At 54.4% G+C, this 27,034-nt stretch overlaps 1 protein-coding gene across 2 annotated transcripts in view; it reads left to right on the top strand.

Annotated features, from left to right (window-relative positions):
* TANGO6 (transport and golgi organization 6 homolog) overlaps positions 1-21,803 on the top strand; it is a 28,978-nt gene extending 7,175 nt beyond the window's left edge. For both annotated transcript variants that reach the window (XM_075576504.1, XM_075576503.1), the window contains exons 9-18: positions 755-931; positions 2,151-2,286; positions 4,182-4,370; positions 4,482-4,616; positions 5,915-6,301; positions 6,639-6,696; positions 11,726-11,878; positions 14,473-14,624; positions 14,764-14,877; positions 21,276-21,803. In XM_075576504.1, coding sequence (XP_075432619.1) covers positions 755-931; positions 2,151-2,286; positions 4,182-4,370; positions 4,482-4,616; positions 5,915-6,301; positions 6,639-6,696; positions 11,726-11,878; positions 14,473-14,624; positions 14,764-14,877; positions 21,276-21,452 — 1,678 coding nt within the window. In that variant the 3' untranslated portion in view covers positions 21,453-21,803. The remainder of the gene's footprint in view (positions 1-754; positions 932-2,150; positions 2,287-4,181; positions 4,371-4,481; positions 4,617-5,914; positions 6,302-6,638; positions 6,697-11,725; positions 11,879-14,472; positions 14,625-14,763; positions 14,878-21,275) is intronic.
* Positions 21,804-27,034: the final 5,231 nt, after the last annotated feature.

Genomic DNA, 27,034 nt, shown 5'->3' with positions numbered 1-27,034 from the left:
TCGTGCATTAAAACCGGGGTGCTCCAGTCCGCAAGCCCGCCCCCAACAGGACAGGTTTTCATGATATCGCAGCTTCAGCACAGGTGGCTCAATCACAGGCTCATTCGAAGACTGAGCTTCTGATTGAGCCACCTGTGCTTCAGCAGTGATATCCAGAAAACCTGGCCTGTTGGTAGCTCTGCGGGCTGGCGTTGGCCGCCCCTGATTTATAATGATCAACAACCAAGGAGGATAATACTCTGCTCACAGGGGGGGGGGGAGAGGGGGATAATACTCTGCTCACAGGGGCAGATCGGGGGGGGGGGATAATACTCTGCTCACGGGGGGGGGGGAGGATAATACTCTGCTCACAGGGGGGAGAGGGGGATAATACTCTGCTCACAGGGGGGGGGGAGAGGGGGATAATACTCTGCTCACAGGGGCAGAGGGGGGGGGATAATACTCTGCTCACGGGGGGGGGGGATAATACTCTGCTCACAGGGGGGAGAGGGGGATAATACTCTGCTCACAGGGGGGGGGAGTATAATACTCTGCTCACAGGGGGGGGATAATACTCTGCTCACAGGGGCAGAGCGGGGGGGAGAGGGGGATAATACTCTGCTCACAGGGGCAGAGAGGGGGATAATACTCTGCTCACAGTGGGGGGGGAGATAATACTCTGCTCACAGTGGGGGGGGGGAGAGGACAATGTTGCACTCCCCTTTTGTGAATGAGCTACATCACATTTTAACCCTTACATTCCCGCCCCGTGCAGCTCCCCGTGCCAGGACATCCTGCTGTGGTTCCTGGAGAAGGCGGAGCGAGGGTCAGCGGTGGCTGCACTGGTTGGACTGTCTGGGATGGACGCCTCCCTGTCCCCACTGCTCCCCTACTGCCAAATCCAACCAGCTAGCCAAGGAGGGGCCGTCATCACCGTCCGAGTACCCCCCAGGTATCGCTCCCCCCTGCATGTTAACCTTGTAGACATTTTTAACCATTTCCTTACCATACTGTACAATACAAGGGGCTCTGGTTTCCCTCCCGGGTTCCTGATTATTATTGTTATCTATTTAATTCCTACAAAATGATCTGAAACCTAATTGAATCTGGCTGCTAAGCGACGCTCACTTAGGAATATTAGTAGATCTCACAGATCCATATCTGAGCAGATTTAAGAAAAGACATTTTTTTTTCTGATGAGATCCTTTGTAATCCTTTAAGAAAGCCTCTCTGTGCTGCTGTGTGGAGCAGGGATTTGCCATGTGAGCACTGTGGCAGGTGTTAATATAATAATAATAATAATAATAATAATGTGTTGGGACTTTTTATAAATTAAAAAAAGAACAAAAACGCTTGGATAAATGTATAAAAAGAAGGTTGCTAATTTGCTCTAACGGGTATCACATTGGAGTTCCCTTTAACAATGCGTCATATTAGGGTGAACTGCGCCTTTAAAACTGTCCTGTAACTCGGGTGCTCAGCTCCTGTCCTCAAGCCCCCCCGCACCCCAACAGGGCAGGTTTTCAGGATATCCCTGCTTCATCACAGGTGGCTCAGTCTTGGACAGATGGCATTCAGATGGCATTCAGTGGCTCTGCCACTAGATGGTGCCCAAGTCCTCCGATCTCAGCCCGGGCGCCTCTGTCCCTTGTAGAGCAGGTTGCTGAAGCCGCAGGATTTTTGCTTGGTGCCGCTTTCTGGAACAGCTGACAGTGCCTGATACAGTGTAACTAATTCATCCGTACGCCGGCCCTTCCGCCAGGAATGTCAATTCATTTAAAGGGTTTAAATGGTTAGCCGCTGATTGGCCCACCTGTGCTGGAGCAGGGATATCCTTAAAACCTGTCCTGTTGGGGTTCCCTCAGGACTGGAGTTGGGAAACACTGCTGTAGGGGATTAGGGTAAAGGATACGGTGGGGTCTAGGGTAAAAAAAAATAGGGTAAAGGATTAAGGTGATTAGGGTGGGGGTAGGGTTAGTATTAGGTGTTAAAATGAGGGAGTTTTAGGGTAAAGTTGGGGGCTAACCTTGGCGGCGAAGCGACTGGCGGAGAGATTTCCCAGTGGCGCCTTAACGCCGGCGGAGATTTGGTCGCAGTAATCCGGGGCAGGGGAGGGGTCCTGGTGGGTACCAGCCTTGGCTCCGCTGCAGCTGTTTCCTTGTTGTTGCCAGTGATGAGGATGAGGAGGAGGACGCGCTGTATGAGAAGGTGTCCGGGGAGCAGTGGAGGATGCAGTGCTTGGTGGAGCTGCTCTCGCTCAGTCCCAGCCGGGGTCTGGCTGCAGACTTCTTCCTATTCTGCTTAAAGGTAACGTGACAGAGGGTGCCTCGTTCCTGATACTGCACCCCTCCGCTAGATAGCCAGTAATGCATCTGTATACAGTGCTGGTATGCATGTATCTTCCATATATTCTATTAGTGTTCTCTAAACATTGATGGTGACTTAATGGGCATTTAGTTGAATGGCTGCGAACAACTGTTAGCATCTGTCTCCATTCAATGAGTAAACCCGTTAGTCTTGTTTAATCCTATCCCCGCGCTCGGCGCCTGGTCGCTGTCCCCGCGCTCGGCGCCTGGCCGCTGTCCCCGCGCTCGGCGCCTGGCCGCTGTCCCCGCGCTCGGCGCCTGGCCGCTGTCCCCGCGCTCGGCGCCTGGCCGCTGTCCCCGCGCTCGGCGCCTGGCCGCTGTCCCCGCGCTCGGCGTCTGGCCGCTGTCCCCGCGCTCGGCGTCTGGCCGCTGTCCCCGCGCTCGACTCTGGGCCGCTGTCCCCGCGCTCGGCGCCTGGCCGCTGTCCCCGCGCTCGGCGTCTGGCCGCTGTCCCCGCGCTCGGCGTCTGGCCGCTGTCCCCGCGCTCGGCGTCTGGCCGCTGTCCCCGCGCTCGGCGCCTGGCCGCTGTCCCCGCGCTCGGCGCCTGGCCGCTGTCCCCGCGCTCGGCGCCTGGCCGCTGTCCCCGCGCTCGGCGCCTGGCCGCTGTCCCCGCGCTCGGCGCCTGGCCGCTGTCCCCGCGCTCGGCGCCTGGCCGCTGTCCCCGCGCTCGGCGCCTGGCCGCTGTCCCCGCGCTCGGCGCCTGGCCGCTGTCCCCGCGCTCGGCGCCTGGCCGCTGTCCCCGCGCTCGGCGCCTGGCCGCTGTCCCCGCGCTCGGCGTCTGGCCGCTGTCCCCGCGCTCCGCGTCTGGCCGCTGTCCCCGCGCTCGGCGCCTGGCCGCTGTCCCCGCGCTCGGCGCCTGGCCGCTGTCCCCGCGCTCGGCGCCTGGCCGCTGTCCCCTGCGCTCGGCGTCTGGTCGCTGTCCCCGCGATCGGCGTCTGGCCGCTGTCCCCGCGCTCGGCGCCTGGCCGCTGTCCCCGCGCTCGGCGCCTGGCCGCTGTCCCCGCGCTCGGCGCCTGGCCGCTGTCCCCGCGCTCGGCGTCTGGCCGCTGTCCCCGCGCTCGCGTCTGGCCGCTGTCCCCGCGCTCGGCGTCTGGCCGCTGTCCCCGCGCTCGGCGTCTGGCCGCTGTCCCCGCGCTCGGCGTCTGGTCGCTGTCCCCGCGCTCGGCGTCTGGTCGCTGTCCCCGCGCTCGGCGCCTGGCCGCTGTCCCCGCGCTCGGCGCCTGGCCGCTGTCCCCACGCTCGGCGCCTGGCCGCTGTCTCCGCGCTCGGCGCCTGGCCGCTGTCCCCGCGCTCGGCGCCTGGCCGCTGTCCCCGCAGTGATGTCCTTCATGTCTTCCTCAGGTTTCTGTCCGCTGTGTGGCCCCCGGCGCGCTGTGTGGCCCCCGGCGCGCTGTGTGGCCCCCGGCGCGCTGTGTGGCCCCCGGCGCGCTGTGTGGCCCCCGGCGCACTGTGTGGCCCCCGGCGCACTGGGTGGCCCTTAACAGACTCGGTCTCCCTCATCACGTTTGGGTCCGGGGTCAGAGCGGGTCCCATTTGGGGCGGGAGGGAGCAGCGCTTCTGTGAAAGTGATCTTTTAATTACTATTTAGTTCTATTTCCCCATCATGTTCCCCAGAGCAGAGACATGCGAGGACACGTGTAACACGCCGATTAACATCAATTACACGCGACGACTCAACACTATCAGCAATTCTGTTACAAGGAGCTTACAATCTAAGCTATGAACCTAAGCAAGTGGATATATGTCCCTGCGCCTCAGGCATTAGATTGCAAGCTCTTCGGGCAGGGATTTTGTACCCAGCGCTCAGTATTAATGGATGTCCCCGGTGCTGTGTAGGAGCTGACCCCCCTCACTGCGGCGGAGGAGAGTGCAGACGCTGGTCCCCGCTCGGGTGACAGTCTGCTGGCCCTGGAGCGACACCTGGCGCTGCGTCACAACACTCAGGAGAGGCGGCTGCAGCTCCTGCAGGTTCTGTCTGTGCTGTGCGAAAGGATCTCCGACTCCATCTTTACTGACATCCAGCAGGTGAGAGCAGGAGGAGGGGGGGGGAGCGAGACCGTGTGGGAGAGGACCCTTCCTGAGAACACACATTACTGCCACCCCCAATCCCTGATGCCACTCCTTGTCCGTGTGCAGGTGGTGGAGTTCGTAGCGGTGACGTTGGATCGGGCCTGTGCCAGACTTGCGCTCTCAGAGGAGGGCGGCGTAGAGTCACAGACACTCAGCATGGCGATGGGACTGGTGGCGGCCATGTTGGGGGGGGCAGTGGAGGTGAGTGTGATGGATACAAAGTGACAGTGGCTGAGCTTGTACCTTCCCCATGGACACCGTGTGCCTGGCCTTCCTCCGCGAGCAGGATGTGGTCTGCCCTGGCAGAGATGGGTTAAACACAGCATCTGCGGGTGTCTGTTGGACAGAGCTTGCTTCAGGCTGCCTGCGCTTTCCTGTCTTGGCATCTCTTTGGGGGTGCCAGAATTTAGCTTCGCAGGGTGAGGCGCAGTGAGAGGTGAGTCAGACACCAGCTGCAGGTAGGTGGGTGACGTGAACGAACAGGATCACCACTTCCTCGGAGCTCTCTGACCTGGGAAAATGCCAATCTCGTGTGTGTGTGTGTGTGTGTGTGTGTGTGTGTGTGTGTGTGTGTGTGTGTGTGTGTGTGTGTGTGTGTGTGTGTGTGTGTGTGTGTGTGTGTGTGTGTGTGTGTGTGTGTGTGTGTGTGTGTGTTTGTGTGTGTGTGTGTGTGTGTTTGTGTGTTTGTCCCTGAAAGGAGAAGTTGCATATGTACAACATTGTTCATGTGTGAGATTGTAAAGTTGCCATTTAGGCTGCTAAGAAACATTGTGTTTTTCAGTGTTTAGCATCATTTCAGTCCCTTTTACTACTGCTTCCGTTTCCTCCGGCCCGGGGACTGCAGCTTTAATGTTTCCCATACGCAGAGAAAGGCTGCAGGCAGCTCTAATCCACGCGTCTCCTTCCTGCCGCGGTGCAGACACGCCGGAGCCCTGCGCAGCACAGCAAAGGGCCCTAATTAAATAGCACCGCCTGTAATCTTCAATCAGATGGAAGGCAAAGAATGGCCCGGCACTGGGCGGAGCAGTGGGCCACCGGGCGTGCGGTACTCGGCGGTGCAGTGGGTGGCGGGCACTGGGGGAAGCCGTAGGTCGCGGGCCCCCCCCTGGCACTGGCAGTGCGTGTGAAGCTCTGTCGCTTCCTCTGCGGGGGATAGATGAAGGAGCGCGTGGAATCTTGCCCTGTGATGAGAACAGACGCCGGTCTCCTGCCCAAAACGCGCCGACTCGTCCTTCCACAAACTTGTTGGCGCAGTTGAACATTGTGCCGCTCGGGTGCCAGAGAGACCGGCAGTGGGTTGTCCGCAGGAAATGTATCAACCTCTTAACATGAGCTATTCCGGCTGCATGAATTCCTGGCCAGAGATCTGAAACAGTTCATAGCCGTTTTTCATAAAATGTGTCTTCTGTGCTAAGCGAGTTGTTAATTAGGTTATTATTAGATAATCCTCTAATTGCCAGGTGATAACCAGACATCTGCGTCTCCCCCTCTCTCTGTAGCTAACGTCGGCTGATTTCGCGCACATGAAGAAGTTATTGTCAGTGCTGGAGCAGCTCTCACTCTCACACCCGGAGCCTGTGATCCAGGACCTGGCCAGCGACCTGCGGGTCAGCATTGCCACTCACTGTGCCGTCCAGCTGCCGCAGAGGACATCACGTGATGCCTGGATACCAGGACGCAACACAGACAGAAAGGAGGCCGCAGGACTGAGAGCACCAAATGGGGACCATCCTCCCCGGATCGCTGAGCACTGCAACTTCCAGGAGATCCTGGACTCTGCTCGTGACCCCGATGTCCCCACGCGGGCGGCTGCGCTGCGCACTCTGACGCGCCTGCTGGAGCAGAGACATCACCAAGCGCTGGAGCATCAAGAGCAGGCGCTGCAGGTGAGGGGGAGACGTATTGTGCTGAATGTAGGGCCTCTGCTGCCTCGCGTGTGTGCATTCTCTGCGCCCCGCGCGCAGGCGCTTCCCCCGCCTCTGCCGCCCCGCGTGTGGGCTTCCTCTGCTGCCCCGCGCGCTTCCTCTGCCGACCCGCGTACTTCCCCCGCCTCTGCCACCCCGCACGCTTCCTCTGCCACCCCGCACGCTTCCCCCGTCTCTGCCGCCCCGCACGCTTCCCCGCCTCTGCCACCCAACACGCCGGGTGCTTCCCCCTGCCGCCCCGCGTGAGGGCGCTTCCCCTGCCTCTACCGCTCAGTAACACGCAGCATTTCTGTTTCAGCTGTTCCTGGATAACCTGGAGCAGGAGGATCCCTTTGTGTACCTGTCCGCAATTCAAGGTAAAGTCACAGGTCACCCAGCGCGGCTTCTCAGTGACCGAGAGCACATGGAGATACAGGAACATATCCAGAGAGAGAGAGAGACATTTACATACAGAGTGATACATTGGTAACTACATGCAGAGATACATTGATATAGTGCTACAGTGGGACGTGGGAATAACCAGGTAATTGTCACTCCTCCAGCATTAGACTTCGTACAGTAACGCTCTGATTATTATCCTCCTCCTCACCTCGGGAGGTGATTTTTAGGTATGGGAGCAGAATAAGGCCGTGGCACTCACTGTGTTACAATGTTTACACTCGGTGTTGCAGGCACACGTCTCCGCAGTGGGAGATGAGGTAAGCCGCTGGTGCTTCTGCAGTTGGGGATAATCCTATTTTACCCCAATGAGTAAAACAAATACATATTCACCGCGCTTCTCCGTGTGAGGAGCACGCTGCTGGTGAACGGATTGGCCACACACATGTGCAAAAACAGACAGTGAATCCCTGCGCGTCTCCCTTTGGGATAGCAATAAATGGGTCACAGAGAAGGAAGCGAGTATCCAGGCTCACGGACTTAATCATCGAGGGATTTATTCAGCAAAACATCCAACGTTTCGACTGCCACGCAGACTTTGTCAGGGTGAGGGCTGAATAACTAACAAACAAGGGCAGTATTAATACCCAGGTACTCGCCCATCTCACCTCGCTGCAGGTGTTCCACGGCGCGAGTCCCCCGTGACGTCACCTCCACCCTCACCCTGACAAAGACTGCGTGGCAGTCGAAACGTTGGATGTTTTGCTGAATAAATCCCTTGATTAAGGCCGTGAGCCTGGATACTCACTTCTCCTTATAATGTTTACAAGCATTACCAGGGGACATAAGTCTGACTTCCCCCCAGCATTTATCACCAGTGTCACCTGTTAAACGTATCCAAGTCACTAGCTCAATGTAGTCCTGTGTGTGCTTGTGTGTGTGTGCTTGTGTGTGTGTGCTTGTGTGTGTGTGCTTGTGTGTGTGTGCTTGTGTGTGTGTGCTTGTGTGTGTGTGCTTGTGTGTGTGTGCTTGTGTGTGTGTGCTTGTGTGTGTGTGCTTGTGTGTGTGTGCTTGTGTGTGTGTGCTTGTGTGTGTGTGCTTGTGTGTGTGTGCTTTTGTGTGTGTGCTTTTGTGTGTGTGTGTGTGTGCTTTTGTGTGTGTGTGTGCTTTTGTGTGTGTGTGTGCTTTTGTGTGTGTGTGTGTGCTTTTGTGTGTGTGTGTGCTTTTGTGTGTGTGTGTGCTTTTGTGTGCGCGTGTGTGCGTGCGTGTGTGTGTGGTTTTTTTTTATTCCCCCCTCCTCTGATGATTATAGGTTCAGGGTCCCAGAATAAGGAAGGGGTGGGGGCAGAGATAACAGCCCCCAGGGCGGCGCTGCAGGTGAGCGTCCCCATTGTGACAGAACAAAGTGACCTGTGTTGTGTGCGGCCTGCTCGGGCGGGAGGAGCAGAGCCTCCGGGCCTTTGATCTCGCAGCCGAGAGGCCTTACTCGACCCATTAATAAAGTGCTGGCAGGGAGGGGGCCCGTCTTCAAAGTGACTGCGAGAGGCGGGTATCTCCGCACGTACATACACACGGCCTCCGTCTCCCAGGATTATTACATGTTACTGAGCAATGTGCCGCCTTCTGCCATAATGTTGCTTTTGTATGTTGCGTGGTTTATTTTTTCATGCTTTGGTGCCGGTGTGTGCCGGTGTGTGCCGGTGTGTGCCGGTGTGTGCCGGTGTGTGCCGGTGTGTGCCGGTGTGTGCCGGTGTGTGCCGGTGTGTGCCGGTGTGTGCCGGTGTGTGCCGGTGTCCAGTTCCACCTTTTTGTTTAGTGCTGGTGTGAGACTGACATGTCTATTGGTTTAGAGCAGGGGTAGCCAACTCCAGTCCTCAGGAGCTACCAACAGGTCAGGTTTTCAGGATATCCCACAGGTGGCTTAATCTGTGGCTCAGTTGAAGACTGCACCACCTGGGCCTCAATCAGTCCCTGCTTCAGCATAGGGGGATGAATCTCCCTGCTTCAGCGCACAGGGCAATGAATCAGTCCCTGCTTCTTCGACTGAGCCACCGATTGAACCCATTGTGCTGAAGCAGAGATATCCTTGAAAACCTGACCAGTTGGGAGATCTTGAGGACTGGCGTTGGCCCAGCCCTGGTGTAGAGGAAATCACCGAAACCGCCGTGTAACATTTGGTAATCCGGACCCACAAGGGGAAAAAGCTTCTTCCTCCCGGACTCCAGTTAGTAGCAGCCGGATCCCAGCGGGATCCATTACCTGCATTATCCCAAGGCGTCCGGTCGATCACTGGATCAATAACGATTTGAACCTGTTCATCATATTCCTGATGCCTTTCCTTTCTAAGGAGATATCTCTTCCACACTTAATCTCCCACCGGTCTCTGGAGACGGCAAAGTCCTTGTAAAGCTCTGTCTCCTTTGTGTGGTGCAGAGCAGTCGGGTCGCTTGGTCCCAGCTCTGACCTCGGAGTGTCTGCACATTGAGGGGATGTTATGGATGATACGGTGCCAGACCTTGGCTTAGTTGCAGCACAGAGAGGGGGGACTCGTTATTACCCAGCTCCTCCTTTATCCCTGTGACGTGTTTAGGAGACTTATCCCGGGGTGCTCAGCAGATCAGCTGCTGTTAAAGTATTAACTCCCCACATACAGCATCGTAACAGCGCAGCTCGGCACTGCGCCCGTCCCATCCGAGAGCAGCTCGGCACTGTGCCCGTCCCATCCGAGAGCTGCTCGGCACAGCGCCCGTCCCATCCGAGAGCAGCTCGGCACTGCGCCCGTCCCATCCGAGAGCAGCTCGGCACTGTGCCCGTCCCATCCGAGAGCAGCTCGGCACTGCGCCTGTCCCATCCGAGAGCAGCTCGGCACTGCGCCTGTCCCATCCGAGAGCAGCTCGGCACTGTGCCCGTCCCATCCGAGAGCTGCTCGGCACAGCGCCCGTCCCATCCGAGAGCTGCTCGGCACTGCGCCTGTCCCATCCGAGAGCAGCTCGGCACTGTGCCCGTCCCATCCGAGAGCTGCTCGGCACAGCGCCCGTCCCATCCGAGAGCTGCTCGGCACAGCGCCCGTCCCATCCGAGAGCAGCTCGGCACTGCGCCTGTCCCATCCGAGAGCAGCTCGGCACTGCGCCTGTCCCATCCGAGAGCAGCTCGGCACTGCGCCTGTCCCATCCGAGAGCAGCTCGGCACTGCGCCCGTCCCATCCGAGAGCTGCTCGGCACAGCGCCCGTCCCATCCGAGAGCAGCTCGGCACTGCGCCTGTCCCATCCGAGAGCAGCTCGGCACTGCGCCTGTCCCATCCGAGAGCAGCTCGGCACTGCGCCTGTCCCATCCGAGAGCAGCTCGGCACAGCGCCCGTCCCATCCGAGAGCAGCTCGGCACTGCGCCCGTCCCATCCGAGAGCAGCTCGGCACTGCGCCTGTCCCATCCGAGAGCAGCTCGGCACTGCGCCTGTCCCATCCGAGAGCAGCTCGGCACTGCGCCTGTCCCATCCGAGAGCAGCTCGGCACTGCGCCCGTCCCATCCGAGAGCAGCTCGGCACTGCGCCTGTCCCATCAGAGAGCAGCTCGGCACTGCGCCTGTCCCATCCGTGAGCAGCTTGGCACTGCGCCTGTCCCATCCGTGAGCAGCTTAGCACTGCGCCTGTCCCATCCGTGAGCAGCTTAGCACTGCGCCTGTCCCATCCGTGAGCAGCTTAGCACTGCGCCTGTCCCATCCATGAGCAGCTCGGCACTGCGCCTGTCCCATCCGAGAGCAGCTTGGCACTGTGCCCGACCCATCCGAGAGCAGCTTGGCACTGCGCCTGTCCCATCCGTGAGCAGCTTAGCACTGCGCCTGTCCCATCCGTGAGCAGCTTGGCACTGCGCCTGTCCCATCCGTGAGCAGCTTGGCACTGCACCTGTCCCATCCGTGAGCAGCTTAGCACTGCGCCTGTCCCATCCGTGAGCAGCTTAGCACTGCGCCTGTCCCATCCGTGAGCAGCTTGGCACTGCGCCTGTCCCATCCGTGAGCAGCTTAGCACTGCGCCTGTCCCATCCGTGAGCAGCTTAGCACTGCGCCTGTCCCATCCGTGAGCAGCTCGGCACTGCGCCTGTCCCATCCGAGAGCAGCTTGGCACTGCGCCCGTCCCATCCGTGAGCCATCCGAGAGCAGCTTGGCACTGCGCCTGTCCCATCCGTGAGCAGCTTGGCACTGCGCCTGTCCCATCCGTGAGCAGCTTGGCACTGCGCCTGTCCCATCCGTGAGCAGCTTGGCACTGCGCCTGTCCCATCCGTGAGCAGCTTAGCACTGCGCCTGTCCCATCCGTGAGCAGCTTAGCACTGCGCCTGTCCCATCCGTGAGCAGCTTAGCACTGCGCCTGTCCCATCCGTGAGCAGCTCGGCACTGCGCCTGTCCCATCCGAGAGCAGCTTGGCACTGTGCCCGACCCATCCAAGAGCAGCTTGGCACTGTGCCCGACCCATCCGAGAGCAGCTTAGCACTGTGCCCGACCCATCCGAGAGCAGCTTGGCACTGCGCCTGTCCCATCCGTGAGCAGCTTGGAACTGCGCCCGTCCCATCCGTGAGCAGCTTGGAACTGCGCCCGTCCCATCCATGAGCAGCTTAGCACTGCGCCTGTCCCATCCGTGAGCAGCTTAGCACTGCGCCTGTCCCATCCGTGAGCAGCTTAGCACTGCGCCTGTCCCATCCATGAGCAGCTCGGCACTGCGCCTGTCCCATCCGAGAGCAGCTTGGCACTGCGCCTGTCCCATCCGAGAGCAGCTTGGCACTGCGCCTGTCCCATCCATGAGCAGCTCGGCACTGCGCCTGTCCCATCCATGAGCAGCTCGGCACTGCGCCTGTCCCATCCGAGAGCAGCTCGGCACTGCGCCCGTCCCATCCGTGAGCAGCTTAGCACTGCGCCTGTCCCATCCGAGAGCAGCTTGGCACTGTGCCTGTCCCATCCGTGAGCAGCCTGGCACTGCGGCCTCTGCAGGTGATATCGCTCACTCTCCGATTTCTCCCACAGGCGCCGCTGTGCTGTCGGGAGCATTTCCTGACCGTGTCCTCCCTGTACTCCTGGCACAGTATGGGAACGCAGCATCTGACGGAGCCAAAACACGAGCCCCAGAGACCAGGATGAAGGTGGGCGAGACGCTGATGAGAAGCACCAGAGCGCTGGGTGAGGGCACTTCGTTTTTTAAGGTACCACCCCATATTTACAAAGTAGTCTTCTGCACGAGACCCCTTCCGGTTCCTGGGGGCCCCACAGGGCCCATGCAAAGGATGTCAATGGGCTGTAAGGAATCAGGTAGCTCCAGAAGGTGTCTCATGGCAGAAGACTGCTTAGTAAGTATGGGCCCTTATACATTCACTGGGACCGTCCGAGAGACTGGCAAAGCGTCACAGCCGTGAGTATCTCTAGGTCGGGGGCGTGAGATTTTCTGGGGGGGACGTAACTGTTACAGAGACCCTGCGCTTCCCCGAAAGCATTTAAAATACATGCCGGGGATCTCGTGAGGCCTCTGTAACTTTTACTTGCCTTCCCTTCCAGCGACGCGTCTTCGTGACGTCACGTTGCCATGGCCACGTGACGTCACATGACATCGGAGCCGTGCAGGAAGGGGGAGCGCGAGCCGGAGAGGAGACGGGGGCGCATGTAGGAAGCTTTGCGCCCCCCTGCTCTAGGAGACGGAGCCATGTGTAGCTGTCTTTATTGTTGCATGCACACTGCGGGGTGAGAGCTTTTCAAATCCAACCCCCTTACAGATCCTGAACACCGGAGGTGGCCAACTCCAGTCCTCAGGGGCCGCAGCAGGTCAGGGGTTCAGGATATCCCTGCATCTATTAGCGCAGTATAATGGGGCCTGATAGTCTCTATACCATGCTATATAAAGTGACGTGGCCCCAATGCGTGTCACAGACCTGTATACTGCACCCAGCCACTTGGAAATCAGACCTGTGCCCACGTGCATCTGAATCTTGGCTCTCCCACCGTGCAAGTGCCAGGAGCAAGCGGAGCATGTTACATCGCGTGTTCCGGGATTTACCCGTGTAGGCCTCACATCTGCAGCCAAACAGTGGAGGTGGAAATTGGCATCTGTTGCACAACCACTCACCCTCTCTCACTCACTCCCAGTCACTCCCTCACTCCCAGTCACTCCGCCCCTCTCTCTCACTCCCAGTCACTCCCACTCCCCTCTCTCTCACTCCCACTCACTCTTCCCCCCCCCCCCCGTCTCTCACTCCCAGTCACTCTTCTCCCCCCCCCCCCCTGTCTTGCTCACTGCCCCGGATCTCCCCCCCCCCACACCAGCCTTCTCACTCTCCTGGATCACCTCTCCCCCCCCACCCCCCTCTCACAGTCCCGAATCTCCCTCCTCTCTCTCACTGTCCCAGATTCCCCCCCTCTCACTGTCCCAGATCTCCTCACCCTCCCTCTCACTGTCCCAGATCTCCCCCCCCCTCTCACTGTCCCACATCACCTTGCCCTCCCCCCCCTCTCACTGTCCCACATCACCATGCCCTCCCCTCTCACTGTCCCGGATCTCCCCCCCCATCTCATTATCCTGGCTCTCCCCCTGTCCTGGATCTCTCTCCCCCCCCCCCCCCCCCTCACTGTCTTGCCCCGCTCCCCCATGCTCTCACTGTCCTGGATCTTTTCCTCCCCTCCCCGTCGTGGATCTCTCCCCCGGGGCTGTAACATTACCCCAGTGTGTCCATGCCTTGGGTACTTTGTGTAAACTAATAAGTGAATGATGATTGCCTGAGGCCACCTGGGAAGACGAGAGACGCTCTGCGGCTCCCACGTAACCCTTTCATCTCTCTGGCAGCTGCTTCCTGGGTGTGTGCGGTCCTGCAGCTCCCGTCACGGAGTGAGGGAAAGGCTTCCTGTGCAGGCCGGTGACAAACAACCTGTTGCATGGAATTCAGTATGACACAGGAATTCCCTTTTAACGAGTTCATTGCCCTGATCATCAAAAACGTGGAATAATTCCCAGGAAAGCCAGGCAGGGTGTGCATTTTCTAGGTGTGACATTTAAGATGGCTGCTGCTTTGATTTCCTCCTCTTCATAACATTTTGAGCAGTTTCATAACAGAAGTAGCGAGAAGAACCAGAAGATTAGATCGGCGCGTCCTGGGATCACACAGAGCCGTCCCACACACCCCTCTCCCAGCGTCCCTTTCTTCTCATTAGAGTGTAAGCTTCTGGGGGCAGTGTCCCCTTTACTGCTTCCTCCATGTCTGTTCACCCGGTAACATTCTTCTTTGTTACATTGCTATTTTTACACCCCTGAATTCCTCTCCATCCCCCATTTGTACTGCGCTACTGAATGTGCTGCCATCTTAGCAACACACGCTAATAAAGACAGGGCCTCATGACCAGCGGGTGCAGGCTGTGCAGGGCCTTCTCCTCGGGGGGCGTGCAGATTATGGCTTTGTGTCGTTATGTTGCTTCTCCTTTGGTTAGTGGGACCTCTAGGCGTTAACTACAGAGTATAGGAATTCGTACGGCACAAAAGATAAAGTGCATATCATATCCAGCACACGCTAAGGACATGTGTGAGGACAGGTGCAGGGTGATCCTCACATGTTCTGTGATCTCGGGACACGCTGCAGTGCGATCTTCACATGTTCTGTGATCTCAGGACACGCTGCAGTGCGATCCTCACATGTTCTGTGATCTCAGGACATGCTGCAGTGTGATCCTCACATGTTCTGTGATCTCGGGACACGCTGCGGGGTAACACTCATGTGCTCTATGTGTGTCCGTAGGGGACGTGGTCTCCCGGTACAGGGACCCCCTGTTTCACACCTTCCTGAGGGGTTCCCGAGACCCAGACAGCTCCCTGAGGGCCAGCAGCCTGTCCAACCTGGGGACGCTGTGCCAGCAGCTGCAGTTCTCCCTGGGCCCGGTCCTGCATGAGGTAGGTAACAGGGGCACCAACCTTCCACGCCCCCACCCCCCTCCGGACCTCTCACCATCACTGCATAGCACCTCATGATAACCCAACTCCTGAACACCCCCGGAAAGGGCTGTAACCTGGCTATGTTGTCACTTCCTAGATGAGCGCCTGTTTAGCGGCCGTGGTTCGGACTGACCCAGAGGCGCAGGTGCGGAGGGCAGCGATTCACGTGGTGGTGCTGCTTCTGCAAGGACTGGGCGAGCGAGCCACAGAGGTGAGGCGCTGTGCGCAGTGTGGGGTGCTCTCTCTGCGCCGGTTACACCATAAACACGGTTATATTCTGCTGCTTCCCTCTCATCGGTACCAAGTGGCACTGCAGCTTTAGCTTGAGACGCTGGCAGAGCGATGTATATATGGAAGTGCAGAGCGATGTATATATGGAAGTGCAGAGCGATGTATATATGGAAGTGCAGAGCGATGTATATATGGAAGTGCAGAGCGATGTATATATGGAAGTGCAGAGCGATGTATATATGGAAGTGCAGAGCGATGTATATATGGAAGGGCAGAGCGATGTATATATGGAAGTGCAGAGCGATGTATATATGGAAGTGCAGAGGGATGTATATATGGAAGTGCAGAGCGATGTATATATGGAAGTGCAGAGCGATGTATATATGGAAGTGCAGAGCGATGTATATATGGAAGTGCAGAGCGATGTATATATGGAAGAGCAGAGCGATGTATATATGGAAGTGCAGAGCGATGTATATATGGAAGAGCAGAGCGATGTATATATGGAAGTGCAGAGCGATGTATATATGGAAGTGCAGAGGGATACAATAAGGGCCCCTCTGGCAGGGAAGGGGAACCTCTGTATTTGGATTATATAGTGCCACACACGGCCGGTTAGAGCAGGGGCGCTCAACTCCAGTCCTCAAGACCCCCCAACAGGTCAGGTTTTCAGGATATCGCTGCTTCAGCACAGGTGGCTCAATCAGGCTCAGTTGAAGATTGAGCCACCTCTGCTGAAGCGGAGTTAAACTAAATTCACTCTTTCACGTGATAATTAACCCTTTCCCTCTGCAAGGGGCCAGCAGAGAGGCCGCCTCTTATTAGATGCACAGCCGCTTGCAGGTCCAGCTGTAAGAATAGCCATCATTGCGTTAAGGTTTGGTAATATCTGCAGGTATGGCTCCGCTCTCCGTGCTGTGGCTTCCTCGCTGTCCGTTATAAAGTGATGTTGGTTTATGGCTGAAACGATGGTTTCCGGGCTCTGCTGAGGCAGCGTTCTCTCGCTGGACCAGGAAGGGGGATTTATTAGCCATAGTCGGCCGCACATAAATGCTATAATCTTTATAGGTAGAGCGTATGCGTTAAGTGAACACTCTGTCTCTCTCTCTCTCTCTCTCTCTCTCTCTCTCTCTCTCTCTCTCTCTCTCTCTCTCTCTCTGTCTTCCTCTTTCTCTGTGTATGTCTCTCTCATTCTCTTTTTTTCTGTCTGTCTCTCGCTCATTCTGTCTCTTTCTCTCTGTGTCTCTCCCATTCTCTTCCCCTCTTTCTCTTCCTTTTTCTGTCTCTCTCTCATCGTCCCAATCATTCTCTTGCTCTTTCTGTCTCTCTCTCTGTCTTTCTTTTTCTCTCTCTGCCTCTCATTCTCGTGTGTGTGTGTGTGTGTGTGTGTGTCTCTCTCCCACCCTCTGTCTGTCTCACTCATCCTATTCCTCTCTTTCATTTGGTCTTAAGAATTCAGAGCTTATACTTGGCACATATAGAATATGATCCCTTATTACCAATGTATGCAGTGCTGTATAGAATAGAACCCTCGTTTCTTGCACAAATTGACTCCCTAATTGTCTGTAGTCGGTCGCTCGCACTCTCGCTCGGTCATGCCCTTACAGACATGCATTTGCTTTATGCTGCTGGCCCTTTCAGGGTTAAGCGCGGTCTGTGCCTGCAGGTTTTAAGCTTGAATTCAATTTCTTAATTACCCGCTGTGGTAAACTGCCAATTTCTGCTGCTCGATTCATTTTTCATTGGGAGGGGAGAGGCGGGGGGGGGGGGGGGGGGGGGAGAGAGGCGGGTGGGAGGGGGGAGAAGGGTCTCCCCTGGATTCTATTTATAGTTGCACTGCAGTATTATATTCTAATGCATGTTATAGGCAGTCAGCTACATACAGGTCTGTGCATTTATATATAAGTGTGCATGCAGATGGGTGTGTGGGACCTGTGTACATGTCCGTATGTACATGTAGCAGTGTGTGACCTGTGTACATGTCAGTATGTACATGTAGCTTTGTGTGACCTGTGATCAATATGTACATGTAGCGGTGTGTGACCTGTGTACATGTCAGTATGTACATGTAGCTCTGTGTGACCTGTGATCAGTATGTACATGTAGCGGTGTGTGACCTGTGTACATGTCAGTATGTACACGTAGCTGTGTGTGTGACCTGTGTACATGTCCGTATGTACATGTAGCAGTGTGTGACCTGTGTACATGTCAGTATGTACATGTAGCTTTGTGTGACCTGTGATCAATATGTACATGTAGCGGTGTGTGACCTGTGTACATGTCAGTATGTACATGTAGCTCTGTGTGACCTGTGATCAGTATGTACATGTAGCGGTGTGTGACCTGTGTACATGTCAGTATGTACACGTAGCTGTGTGTGTGACCTGTGTACATGTCCGTATGTACATGTAGCAGTGTGTGACCTGTGTACATGTCAGTATGTACATGTAGCTTTGTGTGACCTGTGATCAATATGTACATGTAGCGGTGTGTGACCTGTGTACATGTCAGTATGTGCACGTAGCTGTGTGTGTACGTGCTCTGATCACATTCCTTTGCTCCGCGAATTCTGCGCTATTTCCCTCCGCATACAGCCTCTCTTTTTTTCGCTGCCGTTTGCAGTTTCATTCTTGGTGACACCAGGAATGGTCAATAAAAACCTTAATGAGTTCTCTAGTGGACAATACCAGACAACCCGCAGCCTTATTAACCCTGCACGTTCCAGTAGCTGCTATTGAACCGCAGATGCACACCTGTGTGTGTGTATATAAGCACTATTGTGTATATCAGCCCCGGCATCACGTTTTATTTGTTAGGTGTGTTAACTGTTTAGCGGCCAGATGAGCTTGCATCTCATTGCACAGCGAAAATGGTTAAATGCTGTCTGCGCCCCTGTAATGTGTCTGGGTGTATATTCAGGCCAGGGGGCAAATCGTTGCATGCCCTCTACCCCTTAAAGGGTTAAGGTCTTACTGTTCTGTTTCTTATCCCCTGGGAGTAGGGGGGGGGGGGCTTATTTCAGGCAGCATGTTCCTCACACGCCTGTATCCTCAGCCTGCCACGGCCATGCGTCCTGATCCGTTTCCATAGCAGCAGAGTAGGCCACGCTCACCGCTAGGCCGAAGCCTTCACTCCTGTTTCCATAACAACACACGGGATCTGTTTCAGATGAAGGAACACGTGGAATCCGTCAGACATGTTTGGGTCCCGGCAGTGAATGGGTTAATGAGTCGGGGGAGGGGACAGATTCACGTCACTTGTCCCTGTCAGGTTCTCTCCTGTAACAGAGCGGGTTGTGGGAAGTGATCTGTTTCATAGGGGAACATTCAAGGAACAATTACACGGTATGATTTTCTGAAGAGCATCAATGGAGGGGTTAATGGGAATGCGCTTTGATTTCCTTCTGTCGGTGCTGTAAATTCTCAGAATATCCAAATAATATTTAGTGATTTCTCTCCATCGGTTTCCTGTAATCTATCACTTTTTTTCATTTCCCATTAACCCTCCCATCCTCTCACACTTCCTCCCTTCCTCACATCTTTCCTCCTTACCTCTCACACTTCTTCCCTTCCTCCTTACCTCTCACACTTCTTCCCTTCCTCCTTACCTCTCACACTTCCTCCCTTCCTCCTTACCTCTCACATTTCCTCCCTTCCTCCTTACCTCTCACACTTCTTCCCTTCCTCCTTACCTCTCACACTTCCTCCCTTCCTCCTTACCTCTCACACTTCCTCCCTTCCTCCTTTCCTTTCACATTTCCTCCCTTCCTCCTTACCTCTCACACTTCTTCCCTTCCTCCTTACCTCTCACACTTCCTCCCTTCCTCCTTACCTCTCACATTTCCTCCCTTCCTCCTTTCCTTTCACATTTCCTCCCTTCCTCCTTACCGCACACACTTCCTCCCTTCCTCCTTACCTCTCACACTTCCTCCCTTCCTCCTTACCTCTCACACTTCCTCCCTTCCTCCTTTCCTCTCACATTTCCTCCCTTCCTCCTTACCTCTCACATTTCCTCCCTTCCTCCTTACCTCTCACACTTCCTCCCTTCCTCCTTACCTCTCACATTTCCTCCCTTCCTCCTTACCTCTCACACTTCCTCCCTTCCTCCTTACCTCTCACATTTCCTCCCTTCCTCCTTACCTCTCACACTTCCTCCCTTCCTCCTTACCTCTCACACTTCCTCCTTTCCTCCTTACCTCTCACATTTCCTCCCTTCCTCCTTACCTCTCACACTTCCTCCCTTCCTCCTTACCTCTCACATTTCCTCCCTTCCTCCTTACCTCTCACACTTCCTCCCTTCCTCCTTACCTCTCACACTTCCTCCCTTCCTCCTTACCTCTCACACTTCCTCCCTTCCTCCTTACCTCTCACACTTCCTCCCTTCCTCCTTACCTCTCACACTTCCTCCCTTCCTCCTTACCTCTCACACTTCCTCCCTTCCTCCTTACCTCTCACATTTCCTCCCTTCCTCCTTACCTCTCACACTTCCTCCCTTCCTCCTTTCCTTTCACACTTCCTCCCTTCCTCCTTACCTCTCACACTTCTTCCCTTCCTCCTTACCTCTCACATTTCCTCCCTTCCTCCTTTCCTTTCACACTTCCTCCCTTCCTCCTTACCTCTCACATTTCCTCCCTTCCTCCTTACCTCTCACATTTCCTCCCTTCCTCCTTACCTCTCACACTTCTTCCCTTCCTCCTTACCTCTCACACTTCTTCCCTTCCTCCTTACCTCTCACACTTCCTCCCTTCCTCCTTACCTCTCACATTTCCTCCCTTCCTCCTTACCTCTCACATTTCCTCCCTTCCTCCTTACCTCTCACACTTCTTCCCTTCCTCCTTACCTCTCACATTTCCTCCCTTCCTCCTTTCCTTTCACACTTACTCCCTTCCTCCTTACCTCTCACACTTCTTCCCTTCCTCCTTACCTCTCACACTTCCTCCCTTCCTCCTTACCTTTCACACTTCCTCCCTTCCTCCTTACCTCTCACACTTCCTCCCTTCCTCCTTACCTCTCACATTTCCTCCCTTCCTCCTTTCCTTTCACACTTCCTCCCTTCCTCCTTACCTCTCACACTTCTTCCCTTCCTCCTTACCTCTCACACTTCCTCCCTTCCTCCTTACCTCACACACTTCCTCCCTTCCTCCTTACCTTTCACACTTCCTCCCTTCCTCCTTACCTCTCACACTTCTTCCCTTCCTCCTTACCTCACACACTTCCTCCCTTCCTCCTTACCTCTCACACTTCCTCCCTTCCTCCTTACCTCACACACTTCCTCCCTTCCTCCTTACCTCTCACACTTCCTCCCTTCCTCCTTACCTCTCACATTTCCTCCCTTCCTCCTTACCTCTCACACTTCTTCCCTTCCTCCTTACCTCTCACATTTCCTCCCTTCCTCCTTTCCTTTCACACTTACTCCCTTCCTCCTTACCTCTCACACTTCTTCCCTTCCTCCTTACCTCTCACACTTCCTCCCTTCCTCCTTACCTTTCACACTTCCTCCCTTCCTCCTTACCTCTCACACTTCCTCCCTTCCTCCTTACCTCTCACATTTCCTCCCTTCCTCCTTTCCTTTCACACTTCCTCCCTTCCTCCTTACCTCTCACACTTCTTCCCTTCCTCCTTACCTCTCACACTTCCTCCCTTCCTCCTTACCTCACACACTTCCTCCCTTCCTCCTTACCTTTCACACTTCCTCCCTTCCTCCTTACCTCTCACACTTCTTCCCTTCCTCCTTACCTCACACACTTCCTCCCTTCCTCCTTACCTCTCACACTTCCTCCCTTCCTCCTTACCTCACACACTTCCTCCCTTCCTCCTTACCTCTCACACTTCCTCCCTTCCTCCTTACCTCTCACACTTCTTCCCTTCCTCCTTACCTCTCACACTTCCTCCCTTCCTCCTTACCTCTCACACTTCCTCCCTTCCTCCTTACCTCTCACACTTCCTCCCTTCCTCCTTACCTCTCACACTTCCTCCCTTCCTCCTTACCTCTCACACTTCCTCCCTTCCTCCTTACCTCTCACACTTCCTCCCTTCCTCCTTACCTCTCACACTTCCTCCCTTCCTCCTTACCTTTCACATTTCCTCCCTTCCTCCTTACCTCTCACACTTCCTCCCTTCCTCCTTACCTCTCACACTTCCTCCCTTCCTCCTTACCTCTCACACTTCCTCCCTTCCTCCTTACCTCTCACACTTCCTCCCTTCCTCCTTACCTCTCACACTTCCTCCCTTCCTCCTTACCTCTCACATTTCCTCCTTACCTCTCACACTTCCTCCTTACCTCTCTCACTTCCTCCTTACCTCTCACTCTTCCTCCCGGCCGCTCCCTCCTCCTCCTCTGTCAGAGACATGTCACTGACCCCTCCCTGTGCCCCTGCAGGTCCTACGTGATGTGCTCCTGGGCCTGTACCGCCTGTTGAAGTTTGTGGTGCAGCATGAGCAGGACTCGGTGTGTGTGCTTCACGCTCAGCTCGGGCTGGAGGAGCTGGACGGCATCACCAGGGCGGCCCTGTTCCCCCCGCAGAAGCTCGAGAAGAAAATTGTGGTCCTTTCTTAGCAGATCTGTGCAGAAGGGTCTGGGTACCCAAGGACCGATGTACTTCCCGTTGCAACCAAAGGAATATTCCAAGTGTCACCGGGGCTGTGCCATCAACCAATCAGATTGCTTGGTTTCGAAAAGCTCAGTGGCTTCAATGTGTCCGCAGGAGCCTCTCGCGACCTTTGGGGCCGGAGCCCTCCGATGGACTCAGGCCGTTGTCATGGACTCATAAAGCAGCTCATTAGAATGTCCCGTTAACCCTGGATGTGTAGGGGCGCTCGACCGGCATCTTCATTTTAAATACACATTTTGTTGTTTAGTTTTATGTAAGCAGAGACCATGATTTATAATAAAAAAATCTCACCCGCCTCTTATGCATTAGAAAAGTGACAGCGGGGGATGGGTCAGCTGTGCTTCTGCTTATGGCCAGGGGAGCGGAATAGGATGGTGCTGGGTCAGAATATACATGTTTTCCCACTTTCAGAGCTCCTCTGCTCTCTTTACGTGTGTGTAGTGTTCCCCACCCACTCCCAGCACGGGCAGCCGCAGAGAAAGTGTCGCTCGTCAGGTTAGGTACAAACTACTATTCCACAGCACGCCATGTAACCTTGAAGACCACTGACCAAAGCTGCTGGATGTCTCTCGTCTGCAAACAGGCCCCATTTTGCACCCGAGTTCTGCTTAGCACTGTTACTTAGCCGTGCTGCCTGTTCTCTTAATTCCCCACAGGGTTTGCCCATTAAAACACAGGATTTGGTGGCAGGTAAGAAGCACTGGGCCCCCCCCTATCTGCCCGCTTTCCTAAATCCCGGGAAACCGCCAACTCTAATCCTTGGCTTTCATATTTAGGAAAGCCTGATGTATCCCAAGCGCTTTGTAATGCCATGGCAGAACAGGGGCAGTTCTGGGGTCTGTGCCGCACATTGGAATAAGGTAATCCCTATGATGCGTGCACTCGACCTATAAAGTGAACTCTATTTGTTTTTTAATTTTGATTTTTCCTTTAAGAGATGAAAATTCATCTCCACTAATACGTCACTTTATTTAGTTAGCACAAAAAAATGTTTAAAACCTATTTTAACAACTAGCGGATCAATACAATCCTGTGTATAAACATAGATAGATTGATAATGATTTGCCTTCTCGGGTCATGAATAGATAGCCATCCTATGTTTTAAGTAACCGATATGCACATATACAAAGGGAACATGGGTGTGTGATTAATCAAAGTAATATTGAATGGGGTGAAATGCACCCCAATAGGTGAAGTGTTAAAAGTGTATAGTGATCATGTGTATCCACCAGGTATCTGGGATGAATATCGTGTAAATTATAGTGGAATTAACCATATATCCCTTGTAATAAAATTGAGCATATGATGGTGACCTGCGTAACTCAACTGTGCCGTTCCTTCAGCGTTCCCGCCTGGCTTGAGGACACTCGTCCTCTGTAGGTGAGGGCTCCAGGGATGTTTATGGATGAGTTGAGTCGCTTTGCAGCAGGATGAGAGAATGAGCTGCCTGTTCCCCTCTGCCGGTGTGGATCCTGGCTCCTGTTTCACTCTCTCCAAACAAGGAGATTTTTGTGTAAAAAGGCAGAAAGAGATTTATTTATATCCCGGGCCGCAGCGGTGGGGAGGGCAGCTGGGTCTCTGCTCGGAAAGGTAAGGCGCTCAGAGTAAGGGGCGGCCACTTTCTGGACTGATTCTGGTAAAATGCTAACCATGTACCCACCACCGTTCTTTACACATAGCAAAGGTAGGCGAGATAAAGTGGATAGGAGGGCTCGCAATCTAATCGGTCACAGCGGGACTGGCCGCAGCTCTTTTGGGGTATACCTGAGGGTGTACGGCCCTCCTGGGGGGTGCTGAGTCAGTCCTCCGTCCTGCAGGTGGAGAGGAAGTACCTGTGCGGTGGGGGAGAGGGTGGTTACCTGGTGTTGTCTCGTCACAGTGAGACCTTGTACAGTGGAAGGGAAATACGGGAGCTGTTTCCTTATCTCTGCTTCTCTTCCGCTTTTCTGCACCCTGTCCCCCAGATGAGGCGAAGGGACAACATTTGGGGTGGGCTTGGTTCACCCAGGGCAAATTAAATTCACACTGGCACCTCTGGGCATTGGATGTGTGCCCGTTTTGCCCACTCGGCATGCAGAGCAGGCTGGCCGCTCAGCCCTGGAGACGTGGCTATTGTCTGGTCGTTACAACAGTGCAGAGAAAGTTATCGGGGAGGTCAGTGTGTGTCTGTGTCGCAAATACAGAAATAAGTGTGCGCTAGACAACCGTGAACTGGTGCAATGGTGGCATAAACCTCACTGCGATAATTATAACTATAGGGATGGGTGGGTAAAACCGTATATTGATTGATGGCGTGTATAACCTATATTTATCTGCTTAAACATGAATAACTACCTAACCCTCCTATGGTCTAGAGTTATGACATGAACCATATATTAAAGAAATATTATTTAAATAAAATAAACCACGAGCGCTCTATCTCCTGACCGGTGGACAAGAGATCTCCAGGGTGGGCGATAGTTCGTTAGCAATTACAAACGAGTGGAGTTGTCCTGAAAAGTCCAATGTCACAGTACTGTGCTGTATACTGTGATGCAGAGTCCAGATGTAAAATGCATGATATGCTGTTAGATGCGGCCCCAAGCAAGGATAACCCATCCTACGTATATATGACGGAGACAAAAACAAGAAAATTGGGAGCATATGGTTGAAGTTTTATATGTAAGTAATCAAATGTACAAAGTACAATATCAAATAAAAAACAAAAACTTTGTAAGTTTTTTCTGATGTGCAGTGCAGTATGGAAGGTGATGTATGGAAGGTGATGTATGGAAGGTGCAGTATGGAAGGTGATGTATGGAAGGTGATGTATGGAAGGTGATGTATGGAAGGTGATGTATGGAAGGTGATGTATGGAAGGTGATGTATGGAAGGTGATGTATGGAAGGTGATGTATGGAAGGTGCAGTATGGAAGGTGATGTATGGATGGTGATGTATGGAACGTGATGTATGGAAGGTGATGTATGGAAGGTGATGTATGGAAGGTGATGTATGGAAGGTGATGTATGGAAGGTGATGTTATTAAACAGTCTGGGAGCCGCCTGACGTCCTATTGGTGCCTGGAGTGGGAACTGCTTCTGGAGCCGCTGTCTTTGCCTCTGTAGCTCTCCTCCTCCTCCTGTAGCGTTCGTCCCCTGGGCTGGTTACTCAGGGGGTGTCCTGCTTCTTCGGGGGGTAGTGCTGGATTGCGGCTGGCCGCCTGGTAGTCCGCGACGCGTCTTCCGTTGCACCGGAAGCGACGACCCGTCCGGTCTGATCACTAGGGGTTTCCCCTGAGCTACGAGGCTCTCACTGCTCGGTAATGTGAGAGCTGGCTCGTCGGCGGAATCATCCGGTTAGACCATGTGAAACTTGCTGGCCGTGCAGTCCAGTTAGTGACTCAGCAGGAACCAGCTGGTCCTCTAGTAATCCAACGCGTTTCGCCACAATCTGCGCTTCCATCAGGGATATAATCTGGCAGTGCTGGATCCCTTCCTATCTACCTACTGGAGAGGAGTGTGTCTGTGTGACGGCTCCTTCGCTGCTAACTGTAACCCCATCGTGGGCGATGTGATGAATGTTAGTGTATCGCAGGCCTGCACAACTCCAGTCCTCGAGGGCCGCAAACAGGCCAGGTTTTCAGGATATCCCTACTTCAGCACAGCTGGCTCAATTTGTGGCTCAGTCGTACTGAGTCGTACACACACATACACACACACACATACACACACATACACACACACACATACACACACACATACAGACACACACACACATACACACACACATACAGACACACACACATACAGACACACACACTCCCAGCTTTCTGCCTGTTGGAAAAAGACTGTTTATATATCAAACATGACCCATTCCTCTGGGCAGTGAAGGGGTTATCTCCAGGAAAGCGACCGTGCCCTATACGAGTAATCGCGATTATTAGGCAATAAGGCGGCAGAGACCGCGTCGCACACGTGAGGTTACAGGAAGGGGGAACCCTTCATCACAACTTTAACCCTTAGGGGTCACCGACGGCTCAGGGAAACCGTGCGGACTGGATGAGGCAGCAGGTCTTTATCTGATCTTGTATCTGCGGAGCACTTAATGGCCTTCTCTGGGAGCTCCGAGCGTCTGATCATCGCTCCCATTGACTTGAATGGGAGCTTATAGAATAAGTCCCCGAGTCACAACAAAGGGCAGTTTCTTGCTGCCCAGTAATCCTGGGAATGTAGATACAATGCATTGTGCAGCCACGTTCTGCTGGACACAGTGATCACTAAGTGACTGGTCACTCACCTAGCAGTGTGCACTCACTCCTCACTCTGTGAATGCCTTCATCTGCCACACACTCTTTGACACACACACACACACACACACACACACACACACACACACACACACACACACACACACACACACACACACACACACACACACACACACACACACACACACACACACACACACACACACACACACACACACACACACACCCCCCCCCCCCCCCCCCCCAACCACTGCATCGGATCTCAGCCGCGCTATTAGAGAGGGTTGGGGTTCCTTACAATGCATCTGATCTCAGGCGCGCTATTAGAGAGGGTCGGGGTTCCTTACACTGCATCTAATCTCAGACGCGCTATTAGAGAGGGTCGGGGTTCCATACACTGCATCTAATCTCAGACGCGCTATTAGAGAGGGTCGGGGTTCCTTACTATGCATCTGATCTCAGACACGCTATTAGAGAGGGTCGGGGTTCCTTACAATGCATCTGATCTCAGACGCGCTATTAGAGAGGGTCGGGGTTCCTTACACTGCATCTGATCTCAGACGCGCTATTAGAGAGGGTCGGGGTTCCTTACAATGCATCTGATCTCAGACGCGCTATTAGAGAGGGTCGGGGTTCCTTACAATGCATCTGATCTCAGACGCGCTATTAGAGAGGGTTGGGGTTCCTTACAATGCATCTGATCTCAGACGCGCTATTAGAGAGGGTTGGGGTTCCTTACAATGCATCTGATCTCAGACGCGCTATTAGAGAGGGTTGGGGTTCCTTACAATGCATCTGATCTCAGACGCGCTATTAGAGAGTTGGGTTCCGCAGAATTTCACAATATAATTATAGGGTTTCGTAACCAAAAAAAAGGTTGTAAATCGCCGTGTTAGGGTAGTGTAATAGAGGAGGGTGCGGTATATATAATATACTGCTCTTATGAGAGACGCAGTAATATGCAGTCAGAATCAGGGCACGCGAAGGATGTGACCAGCCCATGCCCGCAGCTTCTGTGGCGCCAGCTCAGAGAGGACAATGTGAGACTGGCACAACGCTGCCCTGATCTCAAGAGCTGACAGTCTAATCGCACCACGGCACGGAGATGGGTGTCTCACCCCAGGTCAGTTGGAAATGAGCAGGGTATCAAACCTTATTCCCACGTCAAAGGCTTTAACTAAAGGGACCCTGCTCACGTTTATTAACCCCTTCGATGCGTGTAGATTATTTAAAGGGGTTTAAAGTGTGTATATAGTCTCAGATCTGTCCTTAAAGGACCC

The sequence above is a fragment of the Ascaphus truei genome, chromosome 19, assembly GCF_040206685.1.
Source record: "Ascaphus truei isolate aAscTru1 chromosome 19, aAscTru1.hap1, whole genome shotgun sequence".
NCBI classification, from domain to species: domain Eukaryota; kingdom Metazoa; phylum Chordata; class Amphibia; order Anura; family Ascaphidae; genus Ascaphus; species Ascaphus truei.
This window is presented reverse-complemented; position numbering and strand designations above follow the sequence as displayed.